Source organism: Podarcis melisellensis, assembly GCF_964234715.1.
Source record: "Podarcis melisellensis genome assembly, chromosome: 8".
In the NCBI taxonomy this organism is placed as follows: domain Eukaryota; kingdom Metazoa; phylum Chordata; class Lepidosauria; order Squamata; family Lacertidae; genus Podarcis; species Podarcis melisellensis.
In genome coordinates, this window is record NC_138540.1 from 33,578,192 (window position 1) to 33,591,606 (window position 13,415).

At 40.1% G+C, this 13,415-nt stretch overlaps 1 protein-coding gene across 1 annotated transcript in view; it reads right to left on the reverse strand.

Annotated features, from left to right (window-relative positions):
* The window catches only part of ITFG1 (integrin alpha FG-GAP repeat containing 1), a 110,237-nt gene that overhangs the window by 93,542 nt on the left and 3,280 nt on the right, over positions 1–13,415 (reverse strand). Inside the window, exons 2-6 of the mRNA XM_081924054.1 lie at positions 13,238–13,310; positions 12,135–12,274; positions 10,815–10,872; positions 10,250–10,324; positions 3,947–4,041 (exon numbers count right to left, since the gene is read on the reverse strand). Of these exons, the coding sequence (XP_081780180.1) occupies positions 3,947–4,041; positions 10,250–10,324; positions 10,815–10,872; positions 12,135–12,274; positions 13,238–13,310 (441 nt within the window). The remainder of the gene's footprint in view (positions 1–3,946; positions 4,042–10,249; positions 10,325–10,814; positions 10,873–12,134; positions 12,275–13,237; positions 13,311–13,415) is intronic.

The following is a 13,415-nucleotide window of genomic DNA, read 5'->3' on the forward strand; positions in this document are numbered from 1 at the left end:
GTGAATTCTACATTCCCAATAAGCACATTCTGTGCATAAGGAAATTGGGATGCAAAAATCTAAGCAAGCAGACAGCTGTGCAATTTCCACACATAGACAAAAATGTCTGTTTTATAATACACATTTTTCCCACTAAAGTTTCTGCACCTTCATTCCTGTGCTGTCTGAACCTTGACTCTACGCATGTGATGATAACTCACAAGATCATACACAGCTTCCTTGAAGGGTTCCTAGTACAGGCTTCCATGGGGTTTTCCTAATGAGGAAGGCAGGTTAGGGGATAGAAGAAGAGGCAGAGCTGTACTCATGGAGTAAGTGCACAGTTAATTCAGTTTTCTTGCATACATCGCATCAATTTTCTACACACCTCACTCCTTCCTCTCTTCCACTATTCCTGCTGAAAAAAAGTAATGTCGCACAGAGAATACTAATATATGATAAATAAAGCCATCAAATATGACAATCACACAAAGGTTTCTTTGCAATTCTTTAAAGCTTTAGGTCACAATCCAGTTTGTAACTTGGAATACAAGGACTTGTGCTACCTGGTGGGATGTCTGGCTTCTTCTATTGAACAATGGACCCCACCAAGACCATATCATGTTTTCAGATGTCTTGATGGCTTTACTGTTTGTGTCTGTGCTACTCTGAGCTCTTTTGGGAGGAAGGGCAGGATATAAATTAAATTAATAACAATATTAATAGTATCACAAACAACCTCAGTTCAAATAACAGCTTTACCAAGCACTGGTGCTTGATAACCACAAATCCAAATACTGGGTGCACAGTACTGGTTGAGTCATCACAGAAAAAAAGACTGTTTTTATATTCTCACAGTAAGAGGAATGAAGCTGAGCAGAACTGAAGAGTGCAGGTATAACTTGCCACCAAATAGCTACTGCAATAAATGATAATGGCCACTGGCTACAAACAATAACAATCTGACTGACTACACTCAGACTGAACAGTTTCCTTCATAGCAAACGTCGCTTTCACACCACGGCTATCTGTATGGAGTCCATATTTTATATGCTGAAAGTACTTTTGTATCCAAGAAAATACGGTGGCAGCTCTATACTTATTTAGGCAGGATCGTTTTCACATTTATCTAAACAACCTGTGAATTTGTTCAGCAATGCATGGAAATACATTACTTAGGCCAATGCTATTAATTCCACTGATAAAGAGGTTTTCAAGACCAGGAATAATTCTTGAAATAACGAATCTGTTTTTGTAGCCAAATTAAAATACCCTGGAAAAGCATCTGAAATAGTGTTATCTCATTGATTAGGCCAATGCTATTTTCACTCTGGTTGATGTACTTATTTTCAAGGCTGAGAGAACTCTTATGCAGTTTACCAAACTGGGTCTGGTCCACACAATCAATCTCTGGATTAATAAGGCAGGATACACACAAGCTGCATGCAGGTCAGGGCCGGTCCAATATATTTTGGCACCTGAGGCAAACCACAAAATGGCGCCTTTCTCTGCTAGGGCTGAGAGGCCGCTGTAGAGATGGCATGTGGGGTAAGGGCTGGTGAGGAAGAGGCAGATCCAAGCAGCGTGCCACAGCCACCGCTGCTACTGCAGCAGCGGGCAATGCATACCTTGGATGCCAGATCTCCCGCCTCTATGGATTCTGCCGCCTGAGGCAGATGTCTCACCTTACCTCATGGGTGGGCTGGCCCTGATGCAAGTGTACAGAGGTGGTTGAACAAGCCAGGATTCAGCTCTTAATCACACATTTCTGTTATGAACCACTTCAAAAACTACGCTTATTTGCTTACAAACAAGCCAGGGTACTAATTTTAAATCAAGGCTTAATATTCCGGCTTGTTTGCAGGGCATTAACGGTAGTTTATGGGTTCACATTTAATGGGAAAGCTATTGTTTACAGTTTATTTTGCTGCTCACATGCAAGGGGCGAGAAAGCGCATGGTGCCATTCATATCCTGGCTTTAAGTGAGGATTTGAGTGCATAGATTTGTCCATGAAATTCTATTATGAAAAATGATGACTCTTCAACAGAGTCTCCTAGATAACTGCTACATAATTACATTATTGCTGGTAATAATTTCAACTTTTTAAATAAAGTTTTAATTGCTGCAATGTTGTGTTATGACTTATATAGCACCATCTATGTACATGGTGCTTCAGCATAGGATGAGAGGACAGATCCATACAGTATTTTTTAAAAAAAAGATGAAAAGGAGTGTGGCAGTTGGAAAATGGATTAGGCCTAAACTAAATTGGCATAAAGATGCTCAGACTAGAGAGGATCCCTCTCCCCTTTCAGGCACAATTTAAAGCTGTTAAGCTGTTTATAATGATATAACTGTCAAAAATAGTTTAGCTGGCGTGACTATTTTGGCTACATCTGTTGCAAAAATAAACAGCGTGTTCTTTACATGCAAGGCACAGATCATTCGCATCCCTTCTTAGTTGTCCTCCTCTTTCACAGAGATGAAGAATCTGTGGTGCTCCAGATGTTCCTGAACTTCTAGCTCCCATCAGCCCTACCCAGTTTGGCCAATGGTAAGTGATGATGGGAGCTGTAGTCCAGTAACATCTGGAGTGCACCAAGTTCCCCATTCCTACTGTGTCCCTTACAATCCAAGTTTAGGTTACCATCTCATACCCGCTTACCTTAGGATAAGTCCCATTGAACCCGAGCATAGGTTTGCACTGTTAATCTTTTTAAATCCCTTCTCAAATCCCACATTTTCAATGCAATATTTGGGAAACTGCCTGTAGTCCCTGTATCACACGGCTCCTATTCAACCTGAGTACACGTAACTGAAATGTAATTTGCATTTATTTGTATCACACTGCTCCTACTCAACCTGAGTACATGTAATTGAAATGTAATTTGCATTTATTTATGCAAAAATTTACACCCCACTCTTCCCTTCCAAAAAAAGATCAACTAAAGCATAAAAATGAGTATAAAACAATAATCCATCATTTAAAAAAATCCCAGACTAAAAGTAGGAAAGAGAAAGAACACAAGAAGCTAAACTCTGAAAGAATAAATTAAGCAACAATAGAAAAGCTTCTGTTCTTCTGCTGGCCCCTCTCTTGTAGAATTTTAGCTGGCAAACTCTTTGAGGCTGTACCTGTCCTTCTATACTTTGGAAAGTGCAATGCACTTATAACTCTAAACAGTGTTTTTTTATTATTAAAAACCGGGGTGTTGCTATTTCTATATTGGTCAAAGTGCTGCGGGTGCCAAATAATACCCTCTACAAAGTTAGGCACTATTTTTAGAAGGTTAAGGGGGCATTCAAAAGTGAAGCAGGGAATACACCTTCTGATTCTCTTGTCATTAAAGCACTGAGCATGGATGTTTCTGAACAGACATCCTGTGCAAACAAAGCGATGGAGAGCTACAGACCTGACTGTGCTCCTCAGCCAGGCACAGAGAGCAGGGGTGCCAACTTGAATATATATTTGGGGGGAGCAGGTAAGCCCCACCCTGCATAACTGATCACATGAGGTACATGCACAACATTTGAATAGCAATGCCTGCCAACTATGGGGGCCCCTGCCCTCTCAAATATTTTATTGTGGGGGCCGAAGCCCCCATGGCTCCTAGGAGCTGGCTCCTATGACAGAGAGATATTGTGAAGACAGGGCCATAACAAAATGCTGTCCTATAATTCAAGCACTGTTTTTTACTGCCCGCCCCACTTTTGTCTAAAAGGAGCTTTTCTTATAGGACTCCCATAGACACAGAATAACCTGTTAAGTTTTGGCTTCTTTTCTCCTCTTCCTGAGAAAAACTCTTTTTCTCAGCGTGGAAAAAAACATTGTTGGATCTGAGTCCTGGACGCCACTCAGCCTTGGAAATTCACAATGCATATTCAATTGCTTAATGTTCAGTTTAATTGCTTGTAGATGTAATGCCAAACTGAACTTAAAAGATATTTCAAAAGTAGTGACTCACCTGCAGTGAAATCATTATTCAGATCAATGAATGCATGGGAGTGAGGTGTGTACAACTTCTTCTGTGTGTCCAGAGCTATGTGCCATGATAAATTCCTATGAAGGGAAATTGTTAACAGTTAGTTTTAATAACAAGGTTAACACCTGAAGATCATCAATGTTGGCATTCAACCACTTGCACATAACTGATTTGACTTCAGTTATATAATATGTGTGCAAGAGAGAGCAACCTCTAGGTTTATACATACTCAGGCGATCATTTCATGAAATTGAGAAAGCAGGCTTTACCGACAAAGAGCTTATGCTACAATATATGTACCTGGTAGCCTTCAAAATGCAATGAATCTCATGCTGTTTTGACACAGTTCATTCAAATGGAAGAACAAAGTAAGATGACAGAAAAACACAATACCATTTCAAAGGACTAACACTGCCTTACGTTTGAACTGAGTAAACATTACTTGCATTCATAATACTTCTATTTTCCAGAAGAGGAAAGATCACTCTCCCATTACAGAGTTGTTACCTTGCCTCGTGGTTAATGCTTTTAACAATGAGCTTGCTTGTTGGGCTAATCTGCTGTCGATTTTCTGGAATATGATGTTCCTATTTTGTCATCTTAAGCTTTTAATTAGCCCCTATTTCCCCAAAGCTAGCTAAACCAATGGGCCAATTTGTCTTGAATTAAGCCAGCCAACAATTTCAAATGGCAGTGCCCAGAACGCTATGTCTTCCCTCTGTTTAGTATTCCACCGATCATCCCCAATATTGTAACTTGCTAACCAAAAGATCTTTGCATTACCACCATCTCCTTTCTCTCCATATTTTGATTTACACTGAGTGACAATGGTTAGGATTTTTGTTTTTGTTCAGTTTCATACTTATTTGCCTGTATTCTGCATATTCATAGGAACATTTCCAAGCAACAAATAAATGGAATCTCAAATACGGTTGTTAGTACCATGGCACACACAACTGGGAACTCAGCCAGACAACTATACCCAAGATTCTGCCGCTGTGAGAATGACTAAGCAAGCAGACAAATAGTGAAAATGTATTCTATACATTTGAAGAACGCGATTTTTAGAACATGCAGAATAGCTATAACTGCATAACACAAGGCACTCTGGAACAGGAATGAGAAAAAAAGCTTATGTGAAATCTCTCTAAGTCAGTTACTGGGTGGGGAGCTTTTTTTACTTCCAAACAGTTGCCTAAACATACTTAATTGGTATTGCTGTTGCTCCTGCTGAACTTTTGACTAGTTCATCCAATGATTAGGTATTCTTTAAGAAGATTTGGCTTAAGATACTTTATTCCTTCAAAGTCTTCGCTCTTACTTAAACCGATGCCCCTTTCTTGTCTCAGAATTTAACCTTCAGTCCTTATAAGCAGAAGCCTACTCATTGCAAGAAACTGAAAATTAATGGCTTATAAAAAATAAAAACACACACAAAATCCCAGTCAGGCTGTCCTTTGATGATAAGAGCTCAATTGAATTTGACTTCTTTGCTTGAGGTATTTGGAGGTGAAAATAAATTAAAGAAACTGCTAGTTGCGAGTAGGATCAGGCCAACATTACCTGTTTCCTCATTTAGGGTAGGTCTGGGAAACCTGTGGCCCTCCAGGTGTTCTGGAACTACCACACCCATCAGTCCAAGACAGCATGACTGAGAGGGCCAGGAATGATGGGAACTGTAGTCCAACAACATCTGGAGGGCCACACAGTCCTAATCCTAAGGGACACATACCACACTGGAAACAACTTTGATGATCCACAGCATCAACATGAACACTTTAGGACAGGTGAGTACCTGTGTGATCTAGCTTCAGGGAGACACATGTTCAAACTTAACCATGAAGCCTGCTTGACCGTGAGCAAGTTACTCTATCTCAGCTTAAGCCATCCTTACATATCAAAGGTACATCCTTCTGAGCTTGTTGAAGGAAGGGCAACATAGAGATGTAGTGTTTTTTGCTTTTTGTTTTTTAAAAATACAACACAGTTTTGGCTTCTCCATGTCAGTCAAGCCTTATAGGGAATCCTGGTGCCCTCCAGGTGTTGCTGGTCTTCAACTCCCATGAGTTCCCATGATTGATGGGAGTTGCAGGCCAAAAGCATCTGGACTGTACCATTTTGGCTACCCTTCTCTAAGGAGACAATTCAGCAAATTGCAAACAGCAAACCGACTACATGCCTAGTGGGAAGAGGATGAAATATATTATTCCCCCCTTTCTTTATTCCATACTTATTAGTTCTATTGTTCATATTTTGTACCTACTGCTGTCCAAGTACGTTTCCCAAAAATGCCCTCTACATTTGACAGACACATGTTTCCATTTCCAAATGGATAAAGACACCATCCTTGATAAGTCTGCATTAATTTCGTCAGAAGTTCCCTATGAACTTATACACTTTCCCCCTTAAAAGACAAAGCATGAAATGCAAAGGAGAGTTGTGCTCTTCACACACTGTGAGGAATTTATTATAATGTGATCCATAATATTCAACCTTTTATTTCTAACAACCACGCTACTTTCTACTAAAACTATTCCCCCTCACTGGGGATGGGGGGGGGGAGGAAAGAGCAAGGAGACTTTTTTGTTCAAAAGCTGATAAAATCTTCCAACACAATCATTGCAAGGTTATGGTTGCTGTCATCCACACCCTTGAGGAATGTGCAGGCTTTGTTCCATAAGTCACAGTTTTTAAACAGAAGTCATCTTGATAAAAATGAAAGAGATTAATGGCCATAAAACTATCTCAGAAGGGCAGAAGAACTTCCCCCTAGACACTTAAAATGATTTCAACATCTAAACACTGTTTCTGTTTTCATAGTACAAAATAATTTGCCCTGTCAAAAACTGATTTCTGAGATGAAAAAATCAAGTCTTAAAAACAGGAAAAGGACAACAATCCATCTAGTTATCCTAATATAGATATATTAAATTACTGGGTGATTTACCTAAATGAGGGAATATTTTACCTTTTTATTGAAGAACAGTACTCTTAGCCTGAATGATACAAATAGGTTTCTTAATTAAAACATTTAAGTGCCTGGGGAAACAAGTTAGAAAAACTGATGTACTGTTTCTATGGAAACAGTGGCATAATCTGATTGACTTCTCTAGGTCTAATGCGCTTCTCTTGACACAATAGCTAAAAAGCCCCAGGGAAGTGCAAAACACTTCACAACAAACCATTTCCTTTAGAGCTGATGAGCATCACCATTGATTACATATAAAACTGAAACATCTGTCAAAGGCTTCAGACACCTGGATTTATTCTGCACTCAGTACCCTTCCATATGTCTATCTTCCTACATACATAAAAATGTAAGCCTGTCATCATACTCCGCAGTTCGCACAGCCACTGACAGGCTGCCCTGATCCATTAAGCCCAAAGAGCTCGTGGGAGTGGCTGGGTGCAGGGATACCAAAGAAGGATGTCAAAAACACCAGAACAATTAGTTCTAGTGCTTCATTAAAAGAAAGGTCTAGACCATGGGTAGGCAAACTAAGGCCCAGGGGCCGGATCCGGCCCAACTGCCTTCTAAATCCGACTTGCGGACAGACCGGGAATCAGCGTGTTTTTACATGAGTAGAATATGTCCTTTTATTTAAAATGCATCTCTGGGTTATTTGTGGGGCCTGCCTGGTGTTTTTACATGAGTAGAATGTGTTCTTTTATTTAAATTGCATCTCCTGGTTATTTGTGGGGCATAGGAATAAGTTCATCTCCCCCCGCCCCCCCCCCAATATAGTCTGGCCCCCCACAAGGTCTGAAGGACAGTGGACTGACCCCCTGCTGAAAAAGTTTGCTGAGCCCTGGTCTAGACTTACAGTAAATCAGCCTGCCATGTCTCCCAGCATTTACAGGGCATCGCATCAAGGAGATGGTTTGTCCATGCCCAAGTAAATGTTCCTATGTTCTTTATACACAAACACCACTTTGTCCAGGACTTCCCATGACTTCACCTGACCAGATAAGGGCATAGGTGGCAACGGATAGTTCCCCTTTCTGTGCTCAGAGCCCAGCACCCCAAGCTCACAGATATGGATAGCTTCAAAACAAGTCAATTAGCCTATACCAAAGCAAGTGAATTAAAACATATATGAGCTCATTGTTACAACAACTACCTATTAATTGTGGGATTATATTGACTACTAAGATGGCATTTGCAGAGCTTCCAGAATAGTTTGCCTTTGGTTCAATGCATAGGCAGCCACAACAACTGCAGCATGACAAATGGCAGGCAGGTGAGCAAGGAAGTGGTATGGGTGGCAAGTGGCTCAGGAGAGCTGTTTAATGGAGGAGGAGCTGTGAAGCACCACCCTGCTTTGTTAACGGCACCTACAGCAAGGTTTAACACACAGGGAAAGGTGCTTCACATAGAAGTTTAGTAAGTTACTCTGTGATATGCCTCCTCCCTCCTTTAAAATGGTATGGGGAATGGAGCGAGCTGTGTGTGGAGGGGTTTGGTCAGGTGGTGGGGAAGGGCAGTTAGCAAAGGCGCAGCAGCCCCTAGTGTTCATATATACCTCTAAAACAATGGAAACATTAAACAATTGATCGTGTGGATTAATTTATTTAATAACCTGATTTAGAAAAGAGGAGCACATGTAAAAAATAGGGCACATGGCCCTATTTGATTTTCAAATAGAGCCACAACTTATTACCCAACTGATTTTTAAAATTACTATTAAAAGGATGATTTCTAGCAACATAATAGATAGCAAATATACAGTACTCCTAAAAAGAGGCATCCTCCCTTCTCTCAGAAACAGGAAAGGATGCCTCTTCTAAGATGATTTCCTCTGACAACAGGAGGAAGGAACCTGCAACTCAACTCCCAACAGCCCCAGCCATAGCAATTACTGCTTTATACCAATTTATCTTGGTAAGCACAAGCGTTGTGCATTTATGCCTTCAACAAGTCAGCTCACACCAAGCTTCTACAATAGGCTTCTTTCCTTCCTGCCATACTTTTCTCTATTGTTCCTAGTGACTACCCATCACAGACTTGTTCCATTGCAGTATTGTAAAGAAACACAGCAGTCAGATGTAGAATCTACTTTGTTTAATAAGCTTCGAGTAAACTAACAATTCAATTTTAATGGGAAAATGTATAGGCTTAGATATTATTCTGAATAACAGACATTTGTGTTCATAATTTGTTAATATTGGTAATTTTGCATTTATAGTGTTTTGTAAAATTGATTTGATAAATAAAAAGAAACACAGCAGCTAGAGCTGAAACATCAGCATGCAAAAAGTCATGCACCCTTCCACATTTTCAGCACAAAATTTCCCTCCAAGCTCTTGTTCGCATCAACCATGGTTTAACACCACCATCCACACCATTATATATCATCATTTATGTTAGAATCCTTTTACAAGGATCTGAAACCATTGTTTAAAGCTCACTTGCAAATCCTGATTAAGTGTGAAGCTAGCAATGGCAAGCATCATAGTGCAGAAGTAATTCTTAACTATTGCTCAAACCAACCATGTAAGAATAGTCTTGTTGGATCAGACCAAACACCTGTCTAGTCCAGCGTTCTCTTCCCCCAGTAGTCAGTCAAATGCCTTTGGGAGTCCACAAGAGAAGGAAAGTAGGGATTTGTATCAGAGAGCACATAATCTGCTCTCAATCACTTACAAGGCCTCCTTTTCGGTCATGATACAGGACAAGCGATAAAGATGCCAAAATGTGATAAAGCACACATAAATGTTGGTATGTAATGCTATGCCAAACCATTACTCAGTGTGAATGAGCAAACATGCAGGCTTCCAGAGAGGAGAATACGACTGCCTTGCTCCCCATCACTCAATTTGCTGTCACATTGTGCTGTAAAAAGTTGTGGTTTGGCTTTGCTCTCTCCAGACAAACCATAAGATGTAACCAAGATCTGTCCTATGACTTATGGCACATGGTTTGTCTAGAGAGTGCTAAACCACAAGCTGAGGTTCAGACAGCACGCTAAGCCAAACCATGGATCAGCTCAGTGGCAAATGACTTGGAAGGAGCAAAGTGTCCGCAATCTCCCCTCTGGGAGTCAGGATACTTTCTCATTTGCACCAAGTGTTATGTGCAAATCAGGCTGGTGTGTCTACAGAGGCAATTATACACCGAATTCTACCTCCCTGTAAGCTCTAGTACCAAATGCATATCTAAAGCTAGCTCAGTGCAAGCCCAAAATTCTGTCACAGCAGAAGGATTTATGACACCAATACTGTAAGACAGAAACTTATGACTCAACAATGCATCTTTTCAAAACGTAATAAATGAATTCAGCTTACCTGCCAAGTAGTACCTGTGGCTTGTCAGAATCACTTGTAGCTCCAAATACATCAGGAATTAAGTCACCATTGAAACTGCAGGAGCAACAATGATAAGCTGAACTTTCCAGCTGCTCTGTCAATAATAGGACAATTCCTCCTCCTCTAAGTTTAACACTGCTTCCCCAAAAGCATGCAGAAGCTTAGAAAAATATGAAGCTGTCTTATAGCAAATCAGGTCACTGATCCATCAAGCTCTGTATTGTCCACATTCAGACAAAGACATCTCTTTACCTGGAGATGCAGCCAATTGAATTGGGACATTATGCATGCAAAGCAGGTGTTCTGCCATTGAGCTACAGCCCTTTCTTAAAATCTGAAGAACAGAGGTTGGCTAAATACCACATTTTAAATGATTAGTACATTTACACTGCAATCCTATATATCCTTTCCTGGGAAAAAGTCCCACTGAACTCAATTGAGTTTATTTCAGAGTGGACACTGCACAGAGAGTCAACTATATTTTCTCTGTTTTATTCTAATTTACAGTTGTAAACCCTTCTCATAATAATGAACATATACTTACTCCATGATTAGTGGCTCATCATGAAATGTTTTATTTAATACAAACTTACGATTTACATCTGAAAAGAAAGAAAAAATACAGTTGTTAACCTCGGTTCTCTCAACTACTAAGTATTTCAAGCATTCTGATTTAATTCTGTGGGCTGACTATTAATACAATTCATTTAAATTAACACTTTTTAATGAGCTGATGTGCATGTAGCACTAAACCCGGAATGGGGAACCCCTTGGCCCACAGGACTTAATCCAGCCTTCTGGGTCTCCTCCTGCCCATGGGGAGCTGCTGAGTGGGAAAAGAGTTTTGATGTCATGCAAACTGAGCAACTGCAATTTCTTTCTCGAGAAGAAGATACGCTGCCAGATCAAATCAGAGAGGAGTATATGAAAGCAGAGACATAGACTTGTGTTCCTTGCAAATATGCAAGAACTGTTCATAGATTTTATAACTGCATCCACACAATTTTCTGGATGCAGCTACATTTTGCGACTCTGAATAGTTGTTAAGGCAGTACTTGCTATTCAGTTGTGCATTGACATTATTTGCATTCTTCTGCTGGGATTAAGGAGTCCCTTTTGCTTTTTGTGCAGTCACAAAAGAAAGTGTTAGAGAGGATTTTTCTCCCCCTCTAAAACTTACCAGATTTTTTTTTTACAATGTCCTTGGAAAGAGAAACAGGAGTGCAGTTGCTAAGAAATAAATATATGTCCTTTGTTTCCATAGATAGCAGTCTGAGTGTGTGCGTGCATGAAGGTATGAGACAGAGACTGTGTGAGGATCTGGCTCCACACATTACTTGAACATATATCCCAACAGTCTAATCGTGTATCAATATCCATTACGTGAACCCTTATGGGGCATTATTATTGCTACATTACAGAGTAAAGGAAGTCATAAAATTGTTGTCTATTGACTGTGTGCCTAGAAAGGACAGATTTGAACTAGGCATATTCACTCTACCCCAAAACAATAGTGGTGTATATGTGAACATAGGAAGCTGCCTTATATCAAACCAGACAATCTGTCTGTCTATCTATCCAGGGTTTCAGACAGTGGATTTTCCCTGTCCTACTTGGAAATGCCTGGGACCTGGACCTGGACCCTTTTAGAAGTGCTCTACTATTGACCCATGGCCCTTACCCATGTGTGAAGGTACCGTACCCACAGGGCCCTTGAACACATGGAAGTCAATGGTGGCATGAGCAAGTACGACACTAACTCTCCAACCCCCTCTTCATACATGTGAACAGGGCAATGGCTAGACATCCTTCAGGACTGAACTTGATGATCACTTTCTAGAAATTTTAAAATGGTATTGCCTACCTAAAGTTTGATTATTTCCCCAGAAAATTAAAACTGATAGGTCAGCGTTAGGTTGTTTTTGAGGACGAGTTGTCAGGAGGACATCCATTTGTGAATCACCATCATAATCACCAGGAACCACACTGGTTATCACCACATTTCTAAAATTAAAAAAGGTAAAGTATTGTTAATTACTTAGTGCGTGATTGCAAACAATCATGCTTTCTTTAACAGTGACTTGCACATAATTCTTGCACTCTTCTAATGCAGCACAATATTTGAGCTTATATCATTCTCTATATTCTGCCCACAAAACTCTTGAGGTGTTTCCAACTGCTGAATCTATTTCATGCTTTTAAAATAGGGCTTAATAAATTGCTTCCACATAGAATATAGACTCAAAGGTGAAACCCTGGACAGAGAAGGAGCGAGCGGAAAAGAAGGACTGTCATCATAAAGCTTTTGAAAGATAAACAGAAAGTTTATTATGGCACACATTAGGCAAATGGCAGGGCTAACATCCATTCCAAAGTCTACCAATGGAGCCAGTGTCTCTACCTTGGCTCACATTTGAACAGGGTCTTTCCAGTTCCCTGTACCAACCAAGAATGATCCCCTGAGTAACACTTGGTGGTGCACAGGATTCTTTTCTACGTGTCACACACAAGGAGATAAGAGGCATTCCTAGAATAAGTTCCCCAAAGGCCCTCCCCCACAAAAAATGCTTCAGCTGGGTTTAAAATGAGGAAAAATTAAACATGCCCTTGTCTGTAGCATAAGAAAGAAGTGGAATATTTTCTCAGTAATTGCTCTGCCCAATTCTGAATGTAAAGTGTCATTTCTAGTCTACAAGCCACTAATTATGAAGGTTATCACATATCAGGTTACCACAAGTTTCCTATGTGCAAATCACGAAACCACAAGCCACAAACTTCAGACTTAAGTCCCATGGTAAATAAATTCAGCATTTGGACAGTTCATTTAAGTTCAGCAATCAGACAGTTATAACAAATAGCACACAACAGCCTTCTGGAAAGGCTTATGCCTGTTCTGATGGGATGAGAATAGAATTCAATCTGCTATATATCAGATGTATTTAACATATCTTATAAAGAGATACTTACGTTAATAATAATTTGACTTTGGGCTTAAAATAGGGTTCTTTTTGGTCTGCCAGGAAAATATTTAATTCACCATCTGAAAACCAAAGAAAAACATGACTGTAGTCTAAAATGAAAACATCATATCAGGAGCTGTCATGTAATACATGGTTTTTGAACGACCCTCTGGGAAACCTGTTCC